The sequence below is a fragment of the Bos mutus genome, chromosome 14 (assembly GCF_027580195.1).
Source record: "Bos mutus isolate GX-2022 chromosome 14, NWIPB_WYAK_1.1, whole genome shotgun sequence".
Lineage (NCBI taxonomy): Eukaryota > Metazoa > Chordata > Mammalia > Artiodactyla > Bovidae > Bos > Bos mutus.
The window spans coordinates 40,076,599-40,100,730 of NC_091630.1; the positions used below are offsets into that span (position 1 = coordinate 40,076,599).

At 38.0% G+C, this 24,132-nt stretch overlaps 1 protein-coding gene across 2 annotated transcripts in view; it reads left to right on the forward strand.

Annotated features, from left to right (window-relative positions):
• IL7 (interleukin 7) overlaps window positions 1-24,132 on the forward strand; it is a 64,463-nt gene that overhangs the window by 4,189 nt on the left and 36,142 nt on the right. For both annotated transcript variants that reach the window (XM_005898579.2, XM_070382215.1), the window contains exon 2: window positions 2,391-2,524. In XM_005898579.2, the coding sequence (XP_005898641.1) occupies window positions 2,391-2,524 (134 nt within the window). The remainder of the gene's footprint in view (window positions 1-2,390; window positions 2,525-24,132) is intronic.

The following is a 24,132-nucleotide window of genomic DNA, read 5'->3' on the forward strand; positions in this document are numbered from 1 at the left end:
AGAGGGCACAATAAGTAGTGCTCAGAAAAAATAAAACTGCCTCCTAAATCGAAGTGTAAAATGTGGACCTTTGAAATAACATTTATGTACAATAGTAAAAATGTCTCCTTTTCATTCTAATGTTTAATTATTTTGTTATTATTCCTTTAAAGTTCATTTCAAGCTATATGGTGTATAAACTTTCCTTATCCTCTATTCCTCCTGAAGTATCCCTGCCAGACACCTTTAAGATGACAGAGAAAAGAAAAAGTTTGGCTCTGCACTATCTATACAAACCTAATTACAAAGTTAGGATACTAAATAATTAGCAATTGATCATTGTTTGAGAATCTTCAGGTGAGAGAGACAATAGTAGAAGAAAGAGAGGTGGAGATAGATAATAGAACCTGGAGGTAGTTTTCATTTAGATAAAAACGATGACATATTATTAAAAGATTATGGGTAGGCTTCCCTGGTGGCTCAGTGGTAAAGAATCCACCTACTGATGCAGGAGACATGAGTTTAATTCCTGATCTGGGAAGATCCCACGTGTCCCAGGGCAACTAAGCCCATACACCACAACTATTGAAGCTGTGCTCCAGAGCCTGGGGACCACAACTCCTAAAGCCTGTGTGCCCTAGAGCTGGTGCTCTTCAACAAGAGATGTCATGGTGATGAGAAACCCGTGCTTCGCAACTAGAGAAAAGCCCACACAACAAGGAAAACCCAGCACAACCAAAAATAAATAAATAAATAAGATTATTTTTTAGAAAGATTATGGGCATTTAGGATCAAATCCTGGTGAAGCAATTGGCTCAGGTTAGAATCCAGACCTGGCACCTACTATTTATGTTTAACAAAAAGATTAACTACCTGGTAGGACCCTTTGGATCTTTAGAGACAGTAAGTATAAGGCACTGAACAGTGCTTGGTACATGACAGGTACTCAGTTAAAGGCAACTAGCATCATCATCTGGAGAAGGCAGTGGCAACCCACTCCAGTACTCTTGCCTGGAAAATCCCAGGGATGGGGGAGCCTGGTGGACTGCTGTCTATGGGGTCGCACAGAGTCGGACATGACTGAAGCGACTTAGCAGTAGCAGCAGCAGCATCATTAATCTCCTAAGTGAATTCTTGCTCATCATGCGTACAGAAACTTAGTGTCAGAGCTTTGAGTAGATCCTGCCTCTCATTTTGTTTTTCTTACCTTGTTAAATGTCAGTATGAAGATTTGATGTGAGATTCATGTTTGTTCCTCTATCTGCTATCCAGTCTACATACTGTATTGTAAATATATGGGTCACTAACAGCACATAATTTAATGGGGAGAGTTACTCACTTTTGTATGACAGATAATGATGTAACAGATTATAATGTTATCGGGAAGTTTATGATATATTTGACAGTCTTTAGTTCCTTGGGTTCCAAGCAGCATTGTTTGTAATCTTAATCAGGAGTAGGCATACATGTGAAATGTCTTGCACTCAATGAGAATAGTTAAAGTTCACTGGTGAAAGTCACAGGAAATACATTGTCATCAACACTCAATAGTTTACAGAAAGATTCAAACAAGACACTCTGGCAAGCTTGTGAAGAAATAAAATAAGTCCCCATAAAACCAGATTTTAATCCCTCAGGGAATCCCTAGCTTTCTATCAGTGTATTACTATTGCCAAAAATGATGTCATTTATAATTTCATCCATTTTGATTAAAAAATGCCCCTAAATAAGAAGACATTTAAAAACAGATATAAATAATTAGTTAACAGGGTATGAATTTATTTATTGTTTTCCTAACATGTCAAGAAGCTAAACAGGGCTGTGTTTGAAGAGAATGTGAGTCTCTGGGCATTTAGAAATAGAAGATACTGAAAAGATAAGGGGTCTTATAATATAAATGTCAACTTTGTACCAGTTCTAGGAAAGGTAAGCCTTCTAAGGTCCATTATTAAAAAGAAAGAATATGATCATAGTGCCGTACTGTGGAGATAAACTTCCTGCGATGTTGCCTCCAGGAAACAGCTGGACACTTGATCAGCCACCAAGTTTTATATAAATATACAGTCACGTGCCATAGATCATAAACTTTCAAGAATTTCTCATTTTTAACCTATAGTTTACCTGTTTTTCTGTCAATGGAGCAAAGAGACTTTGCTGTCATCACACCTGTTCTGCACTATCCCAAAGAGTTATATCTGAATTCAAATGAAAGAAACCTAGACTCTAAAATATTGTCTTACTTTGGGTGTTACATAATAATGAACTTCGGAGTTTTTCCCTACACTCTGCAGAAGCAAGATACATTTTAAAAATTCTTAGAAATTAGTGGTCAGGCCAATTGAAACACTGCCATCAGATGATATAATATGACTTAAAACATTTGGCTGATTCTTACTTACTGTTGAATTCAGTTTCTTTTAGGTATATCTTTGGAATTCCTCCCCTGATCCTTGTTCTGTTGCCAGTAGCATCATCTGATTGTGATATTAGTGGTAAAGACGGTGGAGCATATCAGAATGTTCTAATGGTCAACATCGATGACTTGGTATGTGTTCATTTTCCTCGCATTTTAACTCATTGGCAAAATTTTATATGTACTGTTGGTATGCAGTTTTATATTTTAGTATTTACTTATATTCTTTGAAAGACAGTGAAATAACTAAAGAATAAAAGTGAATGGGGGCTAACAGTATTTTTTTTTTAGAGTTGTCATCATTATATCCTTTAAAAAGAATTCTTTCCTAGACTCCAGACTCATCAATCCTAGTTCCCTTCACTACCAAAATTTTTCTGAACATAATTTAGCATAACTCTCTGCATCTCCTCATCTTCCATTGACAGTCCATATAAAAGCATTACACTGTGGCTTCCCTGGTAGCTCAGACGGTAAAACATCTGCCTGCAATGCTGGAGACCCAGGTTCGATACATGGGTCAGGAAGATCCCCTGGAGAAGGAAATGGTAACCCACTCCGGTACTCTTGCCTGGAAAATCCCATGGACAGAGGAGCCTGATAGTCTACAGTCCATGGGGTTGCAAAGAGTCGGACATGATTGACAGTCCATATAAAAGCATTGTTTTCGAAGAAGGAAAATAACAGAATATATAGTTTAAAATTTATCGTGAAGGGATTTCCCTGGAAGTCCAGTGGTAAGACTCCATGCTTCCACTACAGGGGAATGTGTTTGATCCCTGGTCAGGGAACTAAAATCGAAAAATTATCAAGAAGAGAAAGAGATGTATAGTTATTTTATTTTATCTGAATGTGTGTATTGGCATATACTTAAGTATTTTATATATATATATAATTTGCTGTGGTATTTTTTACTTACTTTGGACATTTTTTGATAACAGCTATTATTCTTTAGGGTAGTTTTAGGTTTACAGAAAAGTTGAGGAGAATGTAGAGAATTCCCACACACCCACCCTCCCTCTGTACAATATCCCCTGTATTTAACATCTTGCATTTGTGTGGTACATTAGTTACAATCAATGAACCAATATTGATACATTGTTATTAACTAAATCCCATAGTTGACATTAGTGTTTGTTTCTCCTGTTGCACAGTTATATGGTTTTTGACAAATGGGTAATGTCCTGTATCCACCCTGACAGTATCATGCAAATAGTTTCACCATCCTTAAAAATTCCCTGTGCTCCACTGATTCATACTTCCCTCCCTCCTCTTAACCCATGGCAACCACAGATCTGTTTACGGTCTCTGCGGTTAGCCTCTAAAAATGTCATATAGTTAGAATCATGCAGTTTGTAGCTTTTTTAGACTGGATTCTTTGATTTAGCAATGTGTATTTAAGGTTCTTCCCTGCCTTTTTGTGGCTTGATAGCTCATTTCATTTTATTGTTGAATAAAATTCCATCGAATGGATGTACTACAGTTTGTTTCTCCATTCACTGATTGAAGCATATGTCTTTATTGCTTCTAATTTTGACAATTATGAACCAGTTCAGTTCAGTTCAGTCGCTCAGTCGTGTCCGACTCTTTGCGACCCCATGAATTGCAGCACACCAGGCCTCCCTCTCCATCACCAACTCCCAGAGTTCACTCAGACTCACGTCCACTGAGTCAGTGATGCCATCCAGCCATCTCATCCTCTGGCGTCCCCTTCTCCTCCTGCCCCCAGTCCCTCCCAGCATCAGAGTCTTTTCCAATGAGTCAACTCTTCGCATGAGGTGGCCAAAGTACTGGAGTTTCAGTTTTAGCATCATTCCTTCCAAAGAAATCCCAGGGCTGATCTCCTTCAGAATGGACTGGTTGGATCTCCTTGCAGTCCAAGGGACTCTCAAGAGTCTTCTCCAACACCACAGTTCAAAAGCATCAATTCTTCGGCGCTCAGCCTTCTTCACAGTCCAACTCTCACATCCATACATACATGACCACAGGAAAAACCATAGCCTTGACTAGACAGACCTTTGTTGGCAAAGTAATGTCTCTGCTTTTGAATATGCTATCTAGGTTGATCATAACTTTCCTTCCAAGGAGTAAGCATCTTTTAATTTTATGGCTGCAGTCACCATCTGCAGTGATTTTGGAGCCCAGAAAAATCAAGTCTGACACTGTTTCCACTGTTTCCCCATCTATTTCCCATGAAGTGATGGGACCAGATGCCATAATCTTCGTTTTCTGAATGTTGAGCTTTAAGCCAACCTTTTCACTCTCCACTTTCACTTTCATCAAGAGGCTTTTTAGTTCCTCTTCACTTTCTGCCATAAGGGTGGTGTCATCTGCATATCTGAGGTTATTGATATTTCTCCCGGCAATCTGGATTCCAGCTTGTGTTTCTTCCAATTCAGCGTTTCTCATAATGTACTCTGCATATAAATTAAATAAGCAGGGTGACAATATACAGCCTTGACGGACTCCTTTTCCTATTTGGAACCAGTCTGTTGTTCCATGTCCAGTTCTAACTGTTGCTTCCTGACCTGCATACACATTTCTCAAGAGGCAGATCGGGTGGTTTGGTATTCCCACCTCTTTCAGAATTTTCCACAGTTTATTGTGATCCACACAGTCAAAGGCTTTGGCTTAGTCAATAAAGCAGAAATAGATGTTTTTCTGGAACTCTCTTGCTTTTTCCATGATCCAGCTGATGTTGGCAATTTGATCTCTGGTTCCTCTGCCTTTTCTAAAACCAGCTTGAACATCAGGAAGTTCACAGTTCACGTATTGCTGAAGCCTGGCTTGGAGAATTTTGAGCATTACTTTACTAGCATGTGAGATGAGTGCAATTGTGCGGTAGTTTGAGCATTCTTTGGCATTGCCTTTCTTTGGGATTGGAATGAAAACTGTCCTTTTCCAGCCCTGTGGCCACTGCTGAGTTTTCCAAATTTGCTGGCATATTGAGTGCAGCACTTTCACAGCATCATCTTTCAGGATTTGAAATAGCGCAACTGGAATTCCATCACCTCCACTAGCTTTGTTCGTAGTAATGCTTTCTAAGGCCCACTTGACTTCACATTCCAGGTTGTCTGGCTCTAGGTCAGTGATCACACCATCATGATTATCTGGGTTGTGAAGATCTTTTTTGTACAGTTCTTCTGTGTATTCTTGCCATCTCTTCTTTATATCTTGTGCTTCTGTTAGGTCCATACCATTTCTGTCCTTTATCGAGCTTAAAGCTTCTGCAAACATTCGTGTGCAGGGTTTTGTGTGGACATACATTTTCAACTCATTTGGATAAATTCCTAGGAGAATGATTGCTGGATCATATGGTAAGACTATGTTTAGCTTTGTATTAAACTGCCATGCTGTCTTCCAAAGTGACTGTACCATTTTGCATTCTCAACAGCAATGAATGAGAGCTCCTGTTGCCTTACATCCTTGCCACATTTGCTGTTGTCAGTGTTTTAAATTCTAGCCATTCTAATAGATGTTTCATTGTACTTCACTGTCCTTTTAATTAGCAGCTCCCTAATGTCATATGATGTTGAACATCCTTCACAGACTATTGCCGTCTGCATATCTTCATTGGTGAGGTATCAGAACTCACATCCTACCTGACGTCCTAACTGTATTGAATCTTACTATCCATGGTCATGGAATATCCTTCTATTTATTATTTCTTTTATCAGAGTTTTGTGCTTTTCCTCATACCAATCTTGTTCATATTTTGTTAGAACTATACTTAAGCACAGGATATTGTATTTTGGGTAGTTTTGTAAATAGTGTTGTGTTTTGAATTTCAAGTTCCAATTATTCATTGCAGGTATATAGGAGAGCAATTGACTTTCATATATAACCTTGTATCCTCAAATCTTGCTAGAACTGCTTTTAGTTCCAGGAGGTGGTATTGGTATTGTTGCTATTCTTTAGGATTTTCAACATAGACAAATGATTCATTGACCAAAATAATTTTTTTACAGTTTAAGAGCCATATTAATGTAATAGGATATGTTGATTTAACAGTAAGCAGTACTTGAAACCCCAAATGACAAAGCAAACTCTCTCACACGTTCATAAGATGGAAATAATTGTCTAATCTTTCCCTTCCTTCCCCTCACTCTTTCTCTGCATACTCATACTGAAGGGGCACAGCTCCTTGGGAAATCAGTGTCTTACCTCTTGGGGGGATACAGGAAACTCAAGATGCTATATAACTGCATGCTGTACCACTTCAACATATAGAACTGCTGACAAAAAATGCACACTACATGGTAATTGCCCACTTTTTCATTTCATGAATTGAGGGCGTTTTCTGCATTAAATTATGCTACCAAATTAATATTTTGAGTCAAGAAATGGATTTTACTCTTTACTAACTTTTAAAAACATTATTTATTTATTCATTTTAATTTTTGGTTGTGCTGGGTCTTCATTGCTGCCTGTAGGCTTTCTCCAGTTGCAATGAGCAAGGGCTGCTCTCTAGTCACAGTGCAAGGGCTTCTCATTACAGTGGCTTCTCTCGTTGCTGAGCACAGGTTCTAGGGCATGGGGGTTTCAATAACTGCGGTGCAGGGACTTAGTGGAATTTCCTGGGTCAGAGTGATCGAACCCGTGTCCCCTGCATTGGCGGGTCATTCTTAACCACTGGACACCCCAGGAGAGTCCCTTTACTTAATCACCTTCATTTCCCAAAGGAAAATTCTGAGGCTCAGGGTCACCCTGTTACGTGGCAGAGCCAGGATCTGAGCTTCTGCTGTTCACCAGCACACTCTCCTGCCTTCCAGTAGCAATCACTGTGTCATTATATGCATTCAGCCAACATTTATGTGGAGCCTGTTATGTGCCAGTTGTGAAAACCCTGTTGTGTGGTGAGGAGGTGGGGGTGTGGGGATAGATGCAAAAATAGACCAGATACAGACCTGTCTTTTAAGGACTTTACATTTGGTGATGGTTAAGTCTTGGTGTGAAGAATGCAAGTTGCAGCTTGAAAAGGAGTGGCTGCCATACTCTCATTTTAAACAAACTGGTTGTGAGTCAGATTTGGAAACAAAGAAATATAAACTGTGTGCTAGGAAAACTTCAATAGATCAGCTTGACACCAGGAGAGAAACCATACTGCGGGTTAATGTGCTGATCTCCAGACCTTTTAGAGTGTACACCGTTTAGTAAAACTGTCTTAAGCCTGCACTTCCAGTATACATTTACTTACCTGTTATAGCATTTGCATAGTAATTGCATACATGTTAGTAATGATATATTCCAAACAATAAAAATTTACAAAAGATAAAGAAAAACTGTAGATAGAATTCCTAAAGCTTTTCCTTCCACGCTTGCCGTGGATTCTCCATTGTAGACTCTACTTTGAAAAGACCTCTAACATAGTGGAAGACACAAGTGTATATATAACAAGATTGTGAGTTATCCTGATGTGATGTTATTTAGACATAACCAAAAGTCAACAGTGATTTGGTCATAAAATAACATTTAATTTCAATGCAACTTTTGAGAATTTACTGTGTACAACGTAAGTCATTAGAAAATAAGATAGTCCTTGTTCTTGTATAATTTATGACATTAAAGTAAACACATGTTACTGTAATAGAAAGTAATGAGTAGTGCATTACAAAGCGGTTTCATACACATTATTTGAGCTTCATAATATCTCTATGACATGATAATAATAATAATCAATTCAGTTCAGTTGTTCAGTCGTGTCCAACTCTTTGTGACCCCATGGACTGCAGCATGCCAGGCTTCCCTGCCCATCACCAACTCCCGGAGCCTGTTCAAACTCATGTTCATCGAGTTGGTGATGCCACCCAATCGTCTTATCCTCTGTTAGTTATAATAATAATAATAACACAAATTCAGGGTTTACTATGTGCCAGCACTGCTCTGACCACTTTCCATGTAATAATTATATAATTCTAATATAATAATTAGATAATTCCATGTAATGAGGAAAGTGAGACCTGAACCACATAGCTGGCAAGTGGCAAAGCTGGAATTCAAATCCAAACAGTCTAGTTCCAGAAAAAGTCCTCATTATGATGAGGCAAAGCAGGCAATAGCCTGTTTTTTTTTTTTTGGTGGGGCCAGGGGTAGGGGAAACACATGATAGAATGTTATGGTAATAACATAATGAAAGAAGGGTGTCAGGACAATAAGAGGGTAACTGATCTGGTTGTATTGTAGGGAAAGGTGAAGGGGAGCTGGACAGACATTTTGAATACATCTGGATGTTAAAATCATCCAGAGCACATCAATAAAGTAGAACTGAGTTGTGGAAGTAAGAAAGTACAAATGATGGAAGCCATGACACAGAATCCATATAAGGTTCAGGGTAAGGGCGAGACTCATTTTTCTACTTAGCTCAGAAGGAATGGAAAATTCATAATAAATAATAAAGGTCCTTTTTCTATATGGTCTACTAAGTAAGGATTTAGATTTCTAAAACTAGGATGTCTAAGTTAAATAGAATCAGCACTTTAAGCTTCTTAATATATATTCAGTTAAGTTCAGTTCAGTCGCTCAGTCGTGTCCGACTCTTTGCGACCCCATGAATTGCAGCACACCAGGCCTCCCTCTCCATCACCAACTCCCAGAGTTCACTCAGACTCATGTCCATCGAGTAAGTGATGCCATCCAGCCATCTCATCCTCTGGCGTCCCCTTCTCCTCCTGCCCCCAATCCTTCCCAGCATCAGAGTCTTTTCCAATGAATCAAATCTTCGCATGAAGTGGCCAAGTACTGGAGTTTCAGCTTTAGCATCATTCCTTCCAAAGAAATCCCAGGGCTGATCTCCTTCAGAATGGACTGGTTGGATCTCCTTGCAGTCCAAGGGACTCTCAAGAGTCTTCTCCAACACCACAGTTCAAAAGCATCAGTTCTTCGGCGCTCAGCCTTCTTCACAGTCCAACTCTCACATCCATACATGACCACAGGAAAAACCATAGCCTTGACTAGACGGACCTTTATTGGCAAAGTAATGTCTCTGCTTTTCAATATGCTATGTAGGTTGGTCATAACTTTCCTTCCAAGGAGTAAGCGTCTTTTAATTTTATGGCTGCAGTCACCATCTGCAGTGATTTTGGAGCCCAGAAAATTAAGTCTGACACTGTTTCCACTGTTTCCCCATCTATTTCCCATGAAGTGATGGAACCGCATGCCATGATCTTCGTTTTCTGAATGTTGAGCTTTAAGCCAACTTTTTCACTCTCCACTTTCACTTTCATCAAGAGGCTTTTGAGTTCCTCTTCACTTTCTGCCATAAGGGTGGTGTCATCTGCATATCTGAGGTTATTGATATTTCTCCCGGCAATCTTGATTCCAGCTTGTGTTTCTTCCAGTCCAGCGTTTCTCATGATGTACTCTGCATATAAGTTAAATAAGCAGGGTGACAATATACAGCCTTGATGTATTCCTTTTCCTATTTGGAACCAGTCTGTTGTTCCATGTCCAGTTCTAACTGTTGCTTCCTGACCTGCATACAGATTTCTCAAGAGGCAGGTCAGGTGGTCTGGTATTCCCATCTCTTGAAGAATTTTCCACAGTTTCTTGTGATCCACACAGTCAAAGGCTTTGGCACAGTCAATAAAGCAGAAATAGATGTTTTTCTGGAACTCTCTTGCTTTTTCCATGATCCAGCTGATGTTGGAAATTTGATCTCTGGTTCCTCTGCCTTTTCTAAAACCAGCTTGAACATCAGGAAGTTCACAGTTCACGTATTGCTGAAGCCTGGCTTGGAGAATTTTGAGCATTACTTTACTAGCATGTGAGATGAGTGCAATTGTGCGGTAGTTTGAGCATTCTTTGGCATTGCCTTTCTTTGGGATTGGAATGAAAACTGTCCTTTTCCAGCCCTGTGGCCACTGCTGAGTTTTCCAAATTTGCTGGCATATTGAGTGCAGCACTTTCACAGCATCATCTTTCAGGATTTGAAATAGCACAACTGGAATTCCATCACCTCCACTAGCTTTGTTCGTAGTGATGCTTTCTAAGGCCCACTTGACTTCACACTCCAGGATGTCTGGCTCTAGGTCAGTGATCACACCATAGTGATTATCTGGGTTGTGAAGATCTTTTTTGTACAGTTCTTCTATGTATTTCTTGCCACCTCTTCTTAATATCTTCTGCTTCTGTTAGGTCCATACCATCTCTGTCCTTTATTGAGCCCATCTTTGCCTGAAATGTTCCCTTGGTATCTCTAATTTTTTTGAAGAGATCTCTAGTCTTTCCCATTCTGTTGTTTTCCTCTATTTCTTCGCATTGATCGCTGAGGAAGGCTTTCTTATCTCTTCTTGCTATTCTTTGGAACTCTGCATTCAGATGTTTATATCTCTCCTTTTCTCCTTTGCTTTTTGCTTCTCTTCTTTTCACAGCTATTTGTAAGGCCTCCCCAGACAGCAATTTTGCTTCTTTGCATTTCTTTTCCATAGGGATGGTCTTGATTCCTGTCTCCTGTACAATGTCACAAACCTCATTCCATAGTTCATCAGGCACTCTATCTATCAGATCTAGGCCCTTAAATCTATTTCTCACTTCCACTGTATAATCATAAGGGATTTGATTTAGGTCATCCTGAATGGTCTAGTGGTTTTCCCTACTTTCTTCAATTTAAGTCTGAATTTGGCAATAAGGAGTTCATGATCTGAGCCACAGTCAGCTCCTGGTCTTGTTTTTGCTGACTGTATAGAGCTTCTCTATCTTTGGCTGCAAAGAATATAATCAATCTGATTTCGGTGTTGACCATCTGGTGATGTCCATGTGTAGAGTCTTCTCTTGTGTTGTTGGAAGAGGGTGTTTGCTATGACCAGTGCATTTTCTTGGCAAAACTCCATTAGTCTTTGCCCTGCTTCATTCCGTATTCCAAGGCCAAACTTGCCTTTTACTCCAGGTGTTTCTTGACTTCCTACTTTTGCATTCCAGTCCCCTATAATGAAAAGGACATCTTTTTTTGGGTGTTAGTTCTAAAAGGTCTTGTAGGTCTTCATAGAACCGTTCAACTTCAGTGTTACTGGTTGGGGCACAGACTTGGATTACTGTGATATGGAATGGTTTGCCTTGGAAATGAACAGAGATCATTCTGTCGTTTTTGAGATTGCATCCAAGTACTGCATTTCAGACTCTTTTGTTGACCATGATGGCTACTCCATTTCTTCTGAGGGATTCCTGCCCACAGTAGTAGATATAATGGTAATCTGAGTTAAATTCACCCATTCCAGTCCATTTTAGTTCACTGATTCTTAGAATGTCGACATTCACTCTTGCCATCTATTGTTTGACCACTTCCAATTTGCCTTGATTCATGGACCTGACATTCCAGGTTCCTATGCAATAATGCTCTTTACAGCATCGGACCTTGCTTCTATCACCAGCCACATTCACAGCTGGGCATTGTTTTTGCTTTGGCTCCATCCCTTCATTCTTTCTGGAGTTATTTCTCCACTGATCTCCAGTAGCATATTGGGCACCTACTGACCTGGGGAGTTTCTCTTTTAGTATCCTATCATTTTGCCTTTTCATACTGTTCATGGGGTTCTCAAGGCAAGAATACTGAAGTGGTTTGCCATTCCCTTCTCCAGTGGACCACATTCTGTCAGATCTCTCCACCATCACCCACCCGTCTTGGGTTGCCCCTCGGGCATGGCTTAGTTTCATTGAGTTAGACAAGGCTGTGGTCCTAGTGTGATTATATTGACTGTTTCCTGTGAGTATGGTTTCAGTGTGTCTGCCCTCTGATGCCCTCTTGCAACACCTACCGTCTTACTTGGGTTTCTCTTACCTTGGGCGTGGGATATCTCTTCACGGCTGCTCCAGCAAAGCGCAGCCGCAGCTCCTTATCTTGGACGAGGGGTCTCTCCTCACCGCTGCCCTTCCTGACCTTCAACGTGGGATAGCTCCTCTAGGCCCTCCTGGGCCTGCGCAGCCACCGCTCCTCAGGCGTGGGGTAGCTCCTCTCGGCCTCCGCCCCTGGCCCCGGACTTGGGTAGCTCCTCTCGGCCGTTCCTGCGCCGTCGCAGCCGGGCACTCTCACTGCTGCCCCTGACCTCAGATGTGGGGTAATTCCTCTTGGCCGCCGCCCTTCGGGCATATATTAGGTAATACACATTACCTAATTCTTTTCCAGAAAGGGCGCACAAATGTACAGTTCTTACAGGAATATATGAGGTCATCATTTTTGTCAGCATTGAGTATTTTTATTTTTTATAATATCTAGCAAGGCAATAGAAAAACAACTTGTTTTGATTTACATTTCTTTGATTGCTTGTGACATTGTTTTGTTTTTTTTACATGTATTCATCATTTATGTTTTTATTTTGCACTGAGATAAAATACAAAGTACTGTTAAAGTGTACAATTTAGTCACTTTAAGTATAGTCACAAGTTGTGCAATCCTCACCATTATTTACTTCCAGAACATTTCATCACCTCAAAGAATGATAAAACCATTAGCAATAGCTTTCCATTCCTCATCACTAGACTCTGGTAGCTACTAATTTACTTTCTGTTTCTATGGATCTGCCTTTTCTCCATGAGTCATACAAATGGAATCATACAATATGGAGCCTTTTGTACTGGACTTCACTTAGTGTAATGTTTTCAAGCTTAGCCCATATTATAGCATGAATCAGTACTTCATTTTTCTTATAGATTAATAATCTGTTGAATGGATATACTGTATTTCTGTTTATCCATTCATCGGTTGAATGGATACTTTTTCCACTGTTTGGTTATTATGAGTAACGTTTCTTCAAATCTTGGTTATACAAGTTTTTGTGGAATACTCTTTGATATATACCTACAAATGGAATTTCTGGGTCATATGGTTAACTCTGTGTTTAACTTTTTGAAGAAACGACAAACTATTTCCCAAGTGGCTGCACCATTTTATACTCACATCAGCAGTATTTGAGGATTCCAGTTCTCCGTGCTGACTTTTTTACTATAGTCGTCCTGGTCGTTGTGAAGTGGTATGTCGTTGTTCCTTTGATCTATATTTCACTGATGACTAATGATGTCGAGCATCTTTTCAGTATTGACCATGCTTCTTGGCCATTTGTGTATCTTCTTTGAAGAAATTTTTTTCAAATGTTTTGCTCACTTTTAATTGGGTTGTGTTTTGTTTGGCTGTGAGAGTTTTTAAAATATATTCTGGACACTAGATGTTATCAGATGTGCAATTTGCAAATATTTTCTCCCATTCTTTGCATTTATTGTCCTTTCTTTATGGTGTCTTTTATAGCACAAAAGTTTATCTTGATGAAGTTCAACTTATTTACTCTTTCTTTTTTAGTAATGCCTTTGGTAGCATAGTTAAGAAACTATTACCTAATCCAAGATCACAAAAATTTACATTTTTTTTTCTAAGAACTTTATAGTTCATATTTAGGTCTTCAATCTATTTTTAGTTAATTTTGTACATGATATGAGCTAGGGAGTCCAATTTTATTTTTTTCCAGTTGTTCTTCACCTCTTGTTGAAAAGACTATTTTCCCCCATTGAATTGTCTTAGCACCTTTATTGAAAATCAGTTGTACTAAAATGTATAGGTATATTTTAAATTTTTAATTCCATCCCATTGCTTATATGCCCATCTTTATGTCAATACCACACAGTCTTGATGGCTGTAGCACAGTAGTTAGTTTTAAAATTATAAGTGTGAGTCTCCAACTATGTTCTTTTTTAAGATTGTTTTGGCTCTTACGGATCCTCATCACTTATTTAAGTCTGTTGTTGATATTTATTCTACTTTTTTAGGGATTCTTTTGTTTAAAAGCTTTAGAATTTAAATGTAGTACAAAACTCTGGTGATGCCATCCCTCTGTGCAATAATTATACAGCATAACTCCACACACCTATAATCATGGCCATGTCAGTGGTATGGACAGAGGAGATGACAATGGACAGGATGGAGACTGGTTTAAGACTATCTTCTTCCTTATAGCCCTCAAGATCCTTTGCCATTTTCCTATTGGCTATAATTCAGTAAGAGATCATTATATAAGTATGATAACTTTATGACTATCATACTTATTGAAAACATTTCCCAGTTTACATTTACTTTTTATCTTGTTTTTTTGATATACAGATTTTATTTTATGTAGCCACATCTATAAAAATAGGATTACCTATAAATTAGGATACAATATGGGCACCAAAGTGGAAGCTGCCATTTCACATTTTAAGGAGAGAAGACAATCAAGTCTTCATGGAACACATGACTTTTTTTCTCCTGATTTTTTTTAAAGACAACTTTTTAGAGCAGCTTTAGGTTTACAACAAAATTGAGAGGAAGGTACATTTTTCTTATGTACCCAATCCTCCGACCTATATATATAGCCTCCCTTATTATCAACACCATTCACTTTTTATGAAATACATCTTTTATGAAGGATGTACCTACATTGACTCATCACAATTGCCCAAAGTCCACAATTTCCCTCAGGGTTCACACTTGTGTTGTACATTCTGTGGATGTGGAGGAAGCATAATGGCATGTATCCATCATTGTAATAACATACAGAGTGTTTTCACTTTTCTAAAAGTCCTTTATGCGCTGCCTATTTATCCTTCTTCCCCCACCAACCTCTGGCAACCACTCATCTTTATATTGTTTCCTTTGCTTTGCCATTTTGAGCTTTATGCCTTCTTTCCCAATCTGTATACCTTTTATTTCCTTGCCTTATTGCATTAACAAGGACTTATTGAATAAGCAGGGACTTTCAGTACAATTTTGAAAAGAAGTGGTATGACGGGCCATCCTTGCTTTTTACCTGATCTTTGTGGGAAAAACTTGAATTCCTCATTGCTAAGTAAGACATTATTGTTGTTGTTTAGTCACTAAGTCATGTCTGACTCTCGCAACCCCATGGACTGTAGCTCACCAGATTCCTCTGGCCATGGGGTTTTCCAGGCAAGGATACTGGAGTGGGTTGCTATTTCCTTTTCCAGGGGATCTTCACCACCCAGGGATCAAACCTGCATATCCTGCATTGCAGGTGGATTCTTTAATCTGCTGAGCCACCAGGGAAGCAAGCAAGCCATTAGCTGTAGTATTTTTGTGTAGTCTTTATCAAGGTGAGGAAGTTCCCTCTTTTCCTAGTATATTGAGAGTTTTTTTCTCATGAATGGGTATTAGATTTTGTCAAATGCTTTTTTTGCATCAAGTGATAAGATCATGTGATTAAAAAAAAACTGTACTGATGTGGTAGATTAAATTAATTGATTTTCCACTGTTGAATCAGCCTTGTCTGCTTGGAATAAACCCCTCTTGGTTGTGGTATATAAATCTGTTATTTACTAGATTTGATATGCTAATATTTTGTTGAGGACTTTTGCATCTGTGTTAATGGGAGAATCTGGCCTGTAGTTTTCTTTTCTTTTTTTTCCCTTTTTCTTGTCTTTTTCTGGTTCTGGTGTTAAAGTAATGGTATTCTCGTAGACTGACTTAGGATGTGTTCCCTCTTCTCTGTCCTCTAAAAGAGATTGTAGAGAATTGGTCTAATTTCTTTCTTAAGTGTTTGCTAGAATTTATCAGTAAACCCGTCTGGACTTGGTGCTTCCTGGCTTGGAATGTTATTAATTACTGATTCAGTTTCTTCAGTAGACATAGGCCTATTCAGATCATCTATTTCTTCTTGTGTTTTGGTCATACATAATTCTTTTCTGTTTTATATTATTTTTTAGAACTTCTTATTTTGAATTGGGGTATAGACAATTAACCACGTTGCCACAGTTTCAGGTGAAGAGCAAGGGGACTCAACCATACATATACATGTATCCATTCTCCCCCAAGCCCCTCCTCTCCCATCCGGGCTGGCACATAACATTGAGCAGAGTTTCTTGTGCTATACAATAGGTCCTTTTTGGTTATCCATTTTAAAAATATCAGGGCCACATATAATTCTTGAATGTTAAAAACACATGTAGGTTTTACCAAAAGGAATAGAACAGGCTTGGGGGGCTCCTCTACGGAGGGGATGGATCACCTTGCAAATGAATATAATTAAGAAACCAATTGCATGGTGTCGTTGGATTGTAGGATGCAAGACAAGAACCAAATCCTCAGAGAAAGCCTGGACCACTGAGTGCTGGGTTCATTATACAAAGGAGTTTGGACCTCTTTTTTAAGCATCCTGAAGTCATTGGGGAATTTGGAGGGGAATAAAAGACACTGAATATAAGCACCACAAGAATAGAAATCTTTGTCCTTTGTATTCACGGCTATTCCCTGAAGGCCTAAAACTCTCAATAAATATTTGATGAATGAATGGAGAATGAAATAACATCATCAGATTTATATCTTATAATTTTTTTCTGGCAATGGAGATAATTTGTAGGTTAGCATGGAAAGCAAGGAGAGAGTGTGGAACAACTTCAGAGAACTTTAGATAAAATTGCTGATGGCTGTGGCGCAACACAGTGATTCATAACTTTAAGGTACTTGAGGTGAACTGAGAGGATTGTTAAAACACAGATTGCTGGACCTACTCCCAGAGACTTTTTAAGGAATTTTGATCTGGGAATTCCACTGGATAACTTCATTATGTCCTTGCCTCATATGGAAAGAATTTATAAACTTAAAGGAAAAATTAGAATAGTACCCTGATACTAGTCTTGTACCTAAATTTTATTGCCTCAGATCTCGAAAGGCATATTTCTCTCTGTGGGTATCAGCTCTTATGAAGTTTGTTTCTTTTTCAGTGTTTAATTCAACCACAGTAACAAAAAAAAATAAACAACAACACATCATAAATTAAATTAGCCATTATTTTAAGCTTCCCTGGTGGCTCAGATGGTGAAGAATCTGCCTGCAATGCAGGAGAAATACATTCGATCCCTGGGGTCAGGAAGATCCCCTGGAGAAGGAAATGGCAACCCACTCCAGTATTCTTGCCTGGAGAATCCCATGGACAGAGGAGCCTGGTGGGCGACAGTCCATGGGGTCGCAAAGAGTCAGACATGATTGAGCAACTAACCCTTCCTTCCTCATTTTATTTTAGCATCCATGATTAAGCATCTGTCTTATGGATAAATCAAGCAATCTTCTGCAGCAAGAAAAAATATCCTTTCATTGATAGCCTTGAATAGATTGCTTTTCAGTGAATTTGCATTGCAGTGCAGTTCAAGGGACACTGAGTGAAGGATCAGAAGACCTAAATGTGTTACTGGCTTTATTATTAGCAAGCACTGTGATCTTGGAGGGCTTCCCTGATAACTCAGTAGGTACCGAATCTGCCTGCAATTCAGAAGACCCCGGTTCAATCTTGGATACCTCATTTAACCACTTTGGTACTTTCCAATCCCCTACAAACTATGAACACTGAATTATCTCTGGGGTCCATCATAGTGCCCCAACTTTTTGAAACAGGGAACAAAAACCACATTTTAGTTTCTTCTTTCTTTTCCTCCCTTACTTTATTACTGGCCTGAACAATTGATTGTTTTCCTCCTTTTATAAACACGTATCAATCCTCTACTATGTGGAATGTTCTGTGTCAAACATTATACCTCTAAATTAATAATATTAGTAATAATTAATAAGCTATCTGTCTCTAATCTACATATAATCAAGGACGGGAGTGAAATGTATTCAGCAATTTATAAAGCAATAAATAAACCATATTGGAGAAGAAAAGATGATCCTTTCCCCATTGACTAGTTCTAGTACTCTTGTAAAAAACCAATCAGTTGATCACATATGTGTGGCTTACATTTCATTCATAGATACATATTTACGCTGGGCCAGTACCAGACTTTTATTACCATTGCTTTGGAGTAAGTTTTGAAAGCAGAAAGTGTGAATCCTTCTGGTTTGTCTTTCTTCTAGACTGTTTTGACTGTTCAGTCCCTTGCAATTCCATATGAATTTTAGAATCAGCTCATTAATTTCAGAGAAGTAGTCAGTTGGGATTCTGCTAGGGACTTTGCTGCACCTATAAATCAACTTGATAGGTATTGTCTCTTTAACAATACATAATGATGCCTCTGACCCATGAATATGGGATGTTTTCCCATTTATTTAGATCTTTAATTTAACAGTGTTTTGTAGTTTTGAGGCTGTAAGTTTTAAACCTATTTTGTTAAAAATTATTTCTCAGTAATTTATGTATCTTTGATGCTATTGAAAATGAGATTGTTCTCTTAATTTTATTTAAAAATTGTCTGTGAGTCTTAACTGTGCTTCTTGTAAGTATAACTAAGTTTTTGTCTTAGTTCCCCATATAACACTATAGGCATCAATAGCTTAAGGACAGTTTAAGTTTGATTCATCTTTGCATTGCACAGAATGCCCAGCAAAAGTATCTTTCACATTGTAGTTTTTCATATAAATAATAATATGAATTGTAATAATATATTGGGTCGACCAAAAAGTTCAGATTTTTCATAAGATGTTACAGAAAAACCCAAATGAACTTTTTGGCCAATCTTATGTAATACATAACTTATGAACTGTAAATCAACACCATAAATTAATGGAAACTCAGAACTTGTTTCAAATATGCTAAGGAGTATTTTTTCTTGACCACCTGTTTGTTTAAAAATTTCTTATGAATCAAATGTCAAGTACTTTTCTGATATCCAGTATAAGCTAGTCTTTTACATTATACAGCATTATTTTATCCATTAAAAAATTGTTTTGCCTAAACATGACTCATATGATTGAATGATGTGACTCTTAGTCACCAGAACAGCATCTGGTTAAAAATATAAAGGCTGCTAAATATGGCCAAATACTTTCTAGGAATGATTCAGTCTAATTGCAGCCATATAAAGGATTGTCCTTTAAATTATTAAATTATATAATCTAACGATTAATAATTGGCTTTTATCATTTCTAATATCTTTAACACTGTCTCTGTCTCTATTCCAGGGGCCCTCACAGATTTAAATTTCATAGATAACTCTCAAATCTACCCTCAAGTCTACACCTATCTCATGAACTTTAGAATCATTCAATTCAAACACCATAGAAATCTCCACCGGGATATATCGTGACACAATGGAAGACTAATTATCATTACTTTTAGCCTGTTCCTCCTTCTACATTGTCTGTCTTAGGGAACAGCATTTGCTCAATTATTTAGTCATCAAAGTCTGGAATCACTCTTAAGACCTTTTCTCCTTCATCTCATCCATCATTAAATCCTAGAGAGTAGTATATCTCCTTAACACCGGTAAAAGTCAAGTCAGTCACTCTATGATTTCCACTATCTTAGTCTTAGTTCAGGGCTTCCCTGTTGGCTTAGATAGTAAAGGATCCACCTGCAATATGGGAGACCTGGATTAAATCCCTGGGTTGGGAAGATCCTCTGGAGGAGGGCATGGCAACCCAGTCTAGTATTCTGGCCTCGAGAATCCCCAAGGAGACAGGAGCTACAGTCCATGGGGTTGCAAAGAGTCAGACAGGACTGAATGACTAAGCACAGCACAGTCTTAGTTCAAGCAATCATCAAACTTCCTCGCACTACTTCTATAGCACTTGGGTAGGCCCCTGGCTCATCTCACCACCTTTTGCGTGCATCCATCTTCTTCACTGCCATTTGAGTTATCTTTCCAAAATTCAAATCTCTCTCCTTTTCAAAAACCTTAATTTTTAAAAGTCTCACTCCCCTAATACCTATCCTACAATTGATTGGTTTGCTAACAGAAGTAGCTAAGAAAATAAATGATCAAATTCTAGTCAAATATTACTTTAGAAATAGTCCAAATAGATTATGTTTGCTTGCATGCTAAGTCATTTCAGTTGTGTGTGACTCTCTGCAACCCCATGGACTGTAGCCCACCAGGCTCCTCTGTCCATGGGACTCTCCAGGCAAGAATACTGGAGTGGGTTGCCATTCCCTTCTCCAGGGGATCTTCCAACCCAGGGGTCAAACTCACATCTCTGGTGTCTCCTGCATTGGCAGTCGGGTTCTTTACCATTAGCACCACCTGGGAAGCCCACATTATGTTTAAATAACTATAATTAACAGAGAAGCTATTTAAATTGACTAAAGTAAAAATTTAAGTAGTTCTTTATTAATTGAGTTATTCTAGAAGATAAAAAAAAAAATTTCCTGTGTATATAATTTAGCGGCAGGACTGAATCTGTTACAATCTAACAGGAAAAGTAAACTTTTAAGAGGTAAGTCTTTTTTGTTTTATTAATGACTTTTTAAAGTTGTAAAGATGAAATAAAAATACACCAATTAGGGAGGGACAGTTAGAAGTTTGGGGTTGACATGTATATACTGCTATATTTAAAATGCAAAACCAGCAAGGACCTACAGCATAGCACAGGGAACTCTGCTCAATATTATGTAACAACCTAAATGGGAAGAGAATTTGAAAAACCATAGATACATGTGTGTGTGTGTGTGTGTGTGTGTGTGTTAGTCACTTAGTTGTGCCTAATTCTGTGACCGCATGGACTGTAGCCCACCAGGCTCCTCTGTCCATGGAATTCTCCAGGCAAGAATACCGGAGTGGGTTGCCATTTCCTTCTCCAGGAGATCTTCCTCACCCAGGAATCGAACCTAGGTTTCCTGCATTGCAGGTAGATTCTTTACCAGCTGAGTGATAGGGAAGTATAGATACATGTATATGTATAACTGAATCACTTTGCTGTACATCAGAAATCAACTATACTCCAATATGAAATAAAAGTAAAATAAAATACATAAATTAAAAGACTCTCTGAGTAGATAGAAAAAAAAAATGAAACCCAACTATATATTGTCTACAAGAAACCCACTTTAAATGGGTAAAGACACAGACTAAAAATGAAAAGATGGAGAATGATATGTCAACACTAATCAAAAGAAAGCTGAAGCAGCTATATTAATTTCAGACAAAGCAGATTTCAGAGCAAGGAAGATTCTCAGGAATAAACAGGGCATTACATAATAATAAAGGGGTCAGTTTTCCAAGATAACATTTTGATTCTTAATGTGATTGTGCCTAACAGCTGCATTGAAATCTTGGGAGCAAAAACTGATAAAATGCAAGGAAAAATAGATAAATCCACCATTATAACTGGAGATTTCAACACCTCTCTAGCACTAACTCACAGATTCAGCAAGCAGAAAATCAGTAAGAATGTAATTGAACTAAAAGCATAGTAAATTAACCAGACCTAATTGATGTTTGTAAAATATTAATAATTCATTCAACAACAACACAATACACATTAAATGGAAGCTAACATGGGATTTTCAATAGGGTTGAAGACATTTTGAGTCAAAAAATATACCTTAACAAGTTTTTAAAAAATAGAAATGATGAAAACTATGCTCTCAAACCAAAATGTAATTAAACTGAAAATAAATAACAGAAACAGAGATGGAAAGTCCCCAAGTATTCAGAGATTAAGAAATATACTTTTAGATAGCACATGAATCAAAGAAGAGATCACAAGAGAAATTTTAAAATATTTTAATCTTAATGAAAAGAAAATCCAGATTAACAAAACGTGTGGACACAGTGAAAACAACGCCTACAGCATTGAACGCTAATATAGAAAGAATAAAGATATAAGATAATCCTCTAGCTTTCATATTAGAAAAATAGAAAAGAGAGAACAAACACAAATAGCATATGTCACATACGTGGAATTTTTGAAAAGGGTACAAATGAACTTCTTTACAAAACAGAAATAGAATCATGGATGCAGAAAACAAACTATGGCCATCAGGAGATGGGGTTGGAGGATAAACTGAGAGGTTGGGACTGAAATATACTCACTACTACATATAAAATAGATAACTAAAAAGAACCTGCTGTATAGCACAGGCTGCTGCGGCTGCTAAGTCGCTTCAGTCATGTCCGACTCTGTGCGACCCCGTAGATGGCAGCCCACCAGGCTCTCCCATCCCTGGGATTCTCCAGGCAAGAACAACTGGAATGGGTTGCCATTTCCTTCTCCAATGCATGAAAGTGAAAAGTGAAGATGAAGTCGCTTAGTTGTGTCCAACTCTTAGTGACCCCATGGACTGCAGCCTACCAGGCTCCTCCGTCCATGGGATTTTCCAGGCAAGAGTACTGGAGTGGGGTGCCATTGCCTTCTCCACTATAGCACAGGGAACTCTACTCAATACTCTGTAATGGCCTATGTGAGAAAAGAATATTAAAAAAAGAGCAATGTATATATATATATATATATATATATATATATGTATAATTGATTCACTTTGCTGTATACCTGAAACTAACACAACATTGTAAATCAACTATACTGCAAAAAAACTTATTTTTATTAAAAAAATAAATTAATCAGAAGAAAAGAATTAAAATTTAGAAAAAAAATTGAAAACAAAAAATTAATAGAGAAAAAACAATGAAACTGATATCTGGCTCTTTGAAATGAATAAAATTAGTAAACCACTCTCTAGTTAGGCTAACTAAAAAAATAAGAAAGAAGATGCAAATTACTAATGTTAGAAATAAGAAGGATCATTACTACTAATTCCATAGCTATTAAAAGAATAATAAAGGAACATTACTGTGCTGATTAATTTTATGGGTCAAATTGGCTAGGCTCTGGTACCCACCTGCTTGGTCAAGCAGCAGTCGAGATGTTGCTGTGAAGGTATAGTTTAGGTGATATTAACATTTAAATCAATAGACTATGAAGAAGACAGGTTAAGTTACCTTCATGGTGCAGATGATCTCATTTGTTATGGACCAAATGCCTATATTATTCCCAAAATTCATATATTGAAGCCCTGAACTAAAAACTGTGATGGTACTAGGTGGGGACTTCAGGAGGTAATTTTACCTGAGGTCATGAGAGTAGACTACTCATGATGGGATTAGTTCTCTAGAAGAAGAAGAGGGCTTCTCAGGTGGCGCAGTGGTAAGAATCCACCTGCCAATGCAGGAGATGCAAGAGATGCGGGTTCAATCCATGAGTCAGGAAGATCCCCCCGGAGAAGGAAATGGCAACCCACTGCAGTATTCTTTCCTGGGAGACTCCCATGGACAAAGGAGCCTGAGGGGCTACTGTCCGTGGAGTTGCAAAAGAGTTAGGCAAGACTGAGCTATTGAGCACACACACACAAGGAAAGAAACACCAGAGCTTCTCTCTCTCACATGTGAGGACACAGTGAGATTGTCCTCTGAAAGCCAGAAAGGTTCTCACTGGGAACCAAATTTACTGGCACCTTGATCTTAAGATGCTCCAGCCTCCATAACTGTGAGAAATAAATATCTGTTGTTTAAGCCACCTATTCTGTGGTATTTTAATATAGCAACCTGAGCAGAGTAAGACATCATTCAGTCTCTTGAAAGCTGTAAGGGTAAAAACCATGTTCTCCATGTAAGAAGGAATTCTGCTTTCAGGCTGCCTTCAGATTCAAGACTGAAACATCTGCTTCCCTGGACCACCAGCCTACTGACCTATCCTGCAGATTTTAAATTTCCCAGTTCCCACAATCACATGAGCCCATTACTTAAAAAAAAAAAAAAATATATATATATATGTATATACACACATATATATGTATAAATGTATATATGCATACACACATATGTGAATATATAATATATATTTAAATATCATATATAAGTATATATAAATATATTAATAAATATATATGTGGTATATGTATAATACATATAATAACATATATGTGTATAGATATACGTATGTGTGTGTGCGTATATATATATATATACACCCCTATTGGTTCTCTTTTTCTGAAGAATCTTGCCTAATACAAATATGAACAATTTTATGTCAACAAATTTGATAATTTAAATGAATGAAC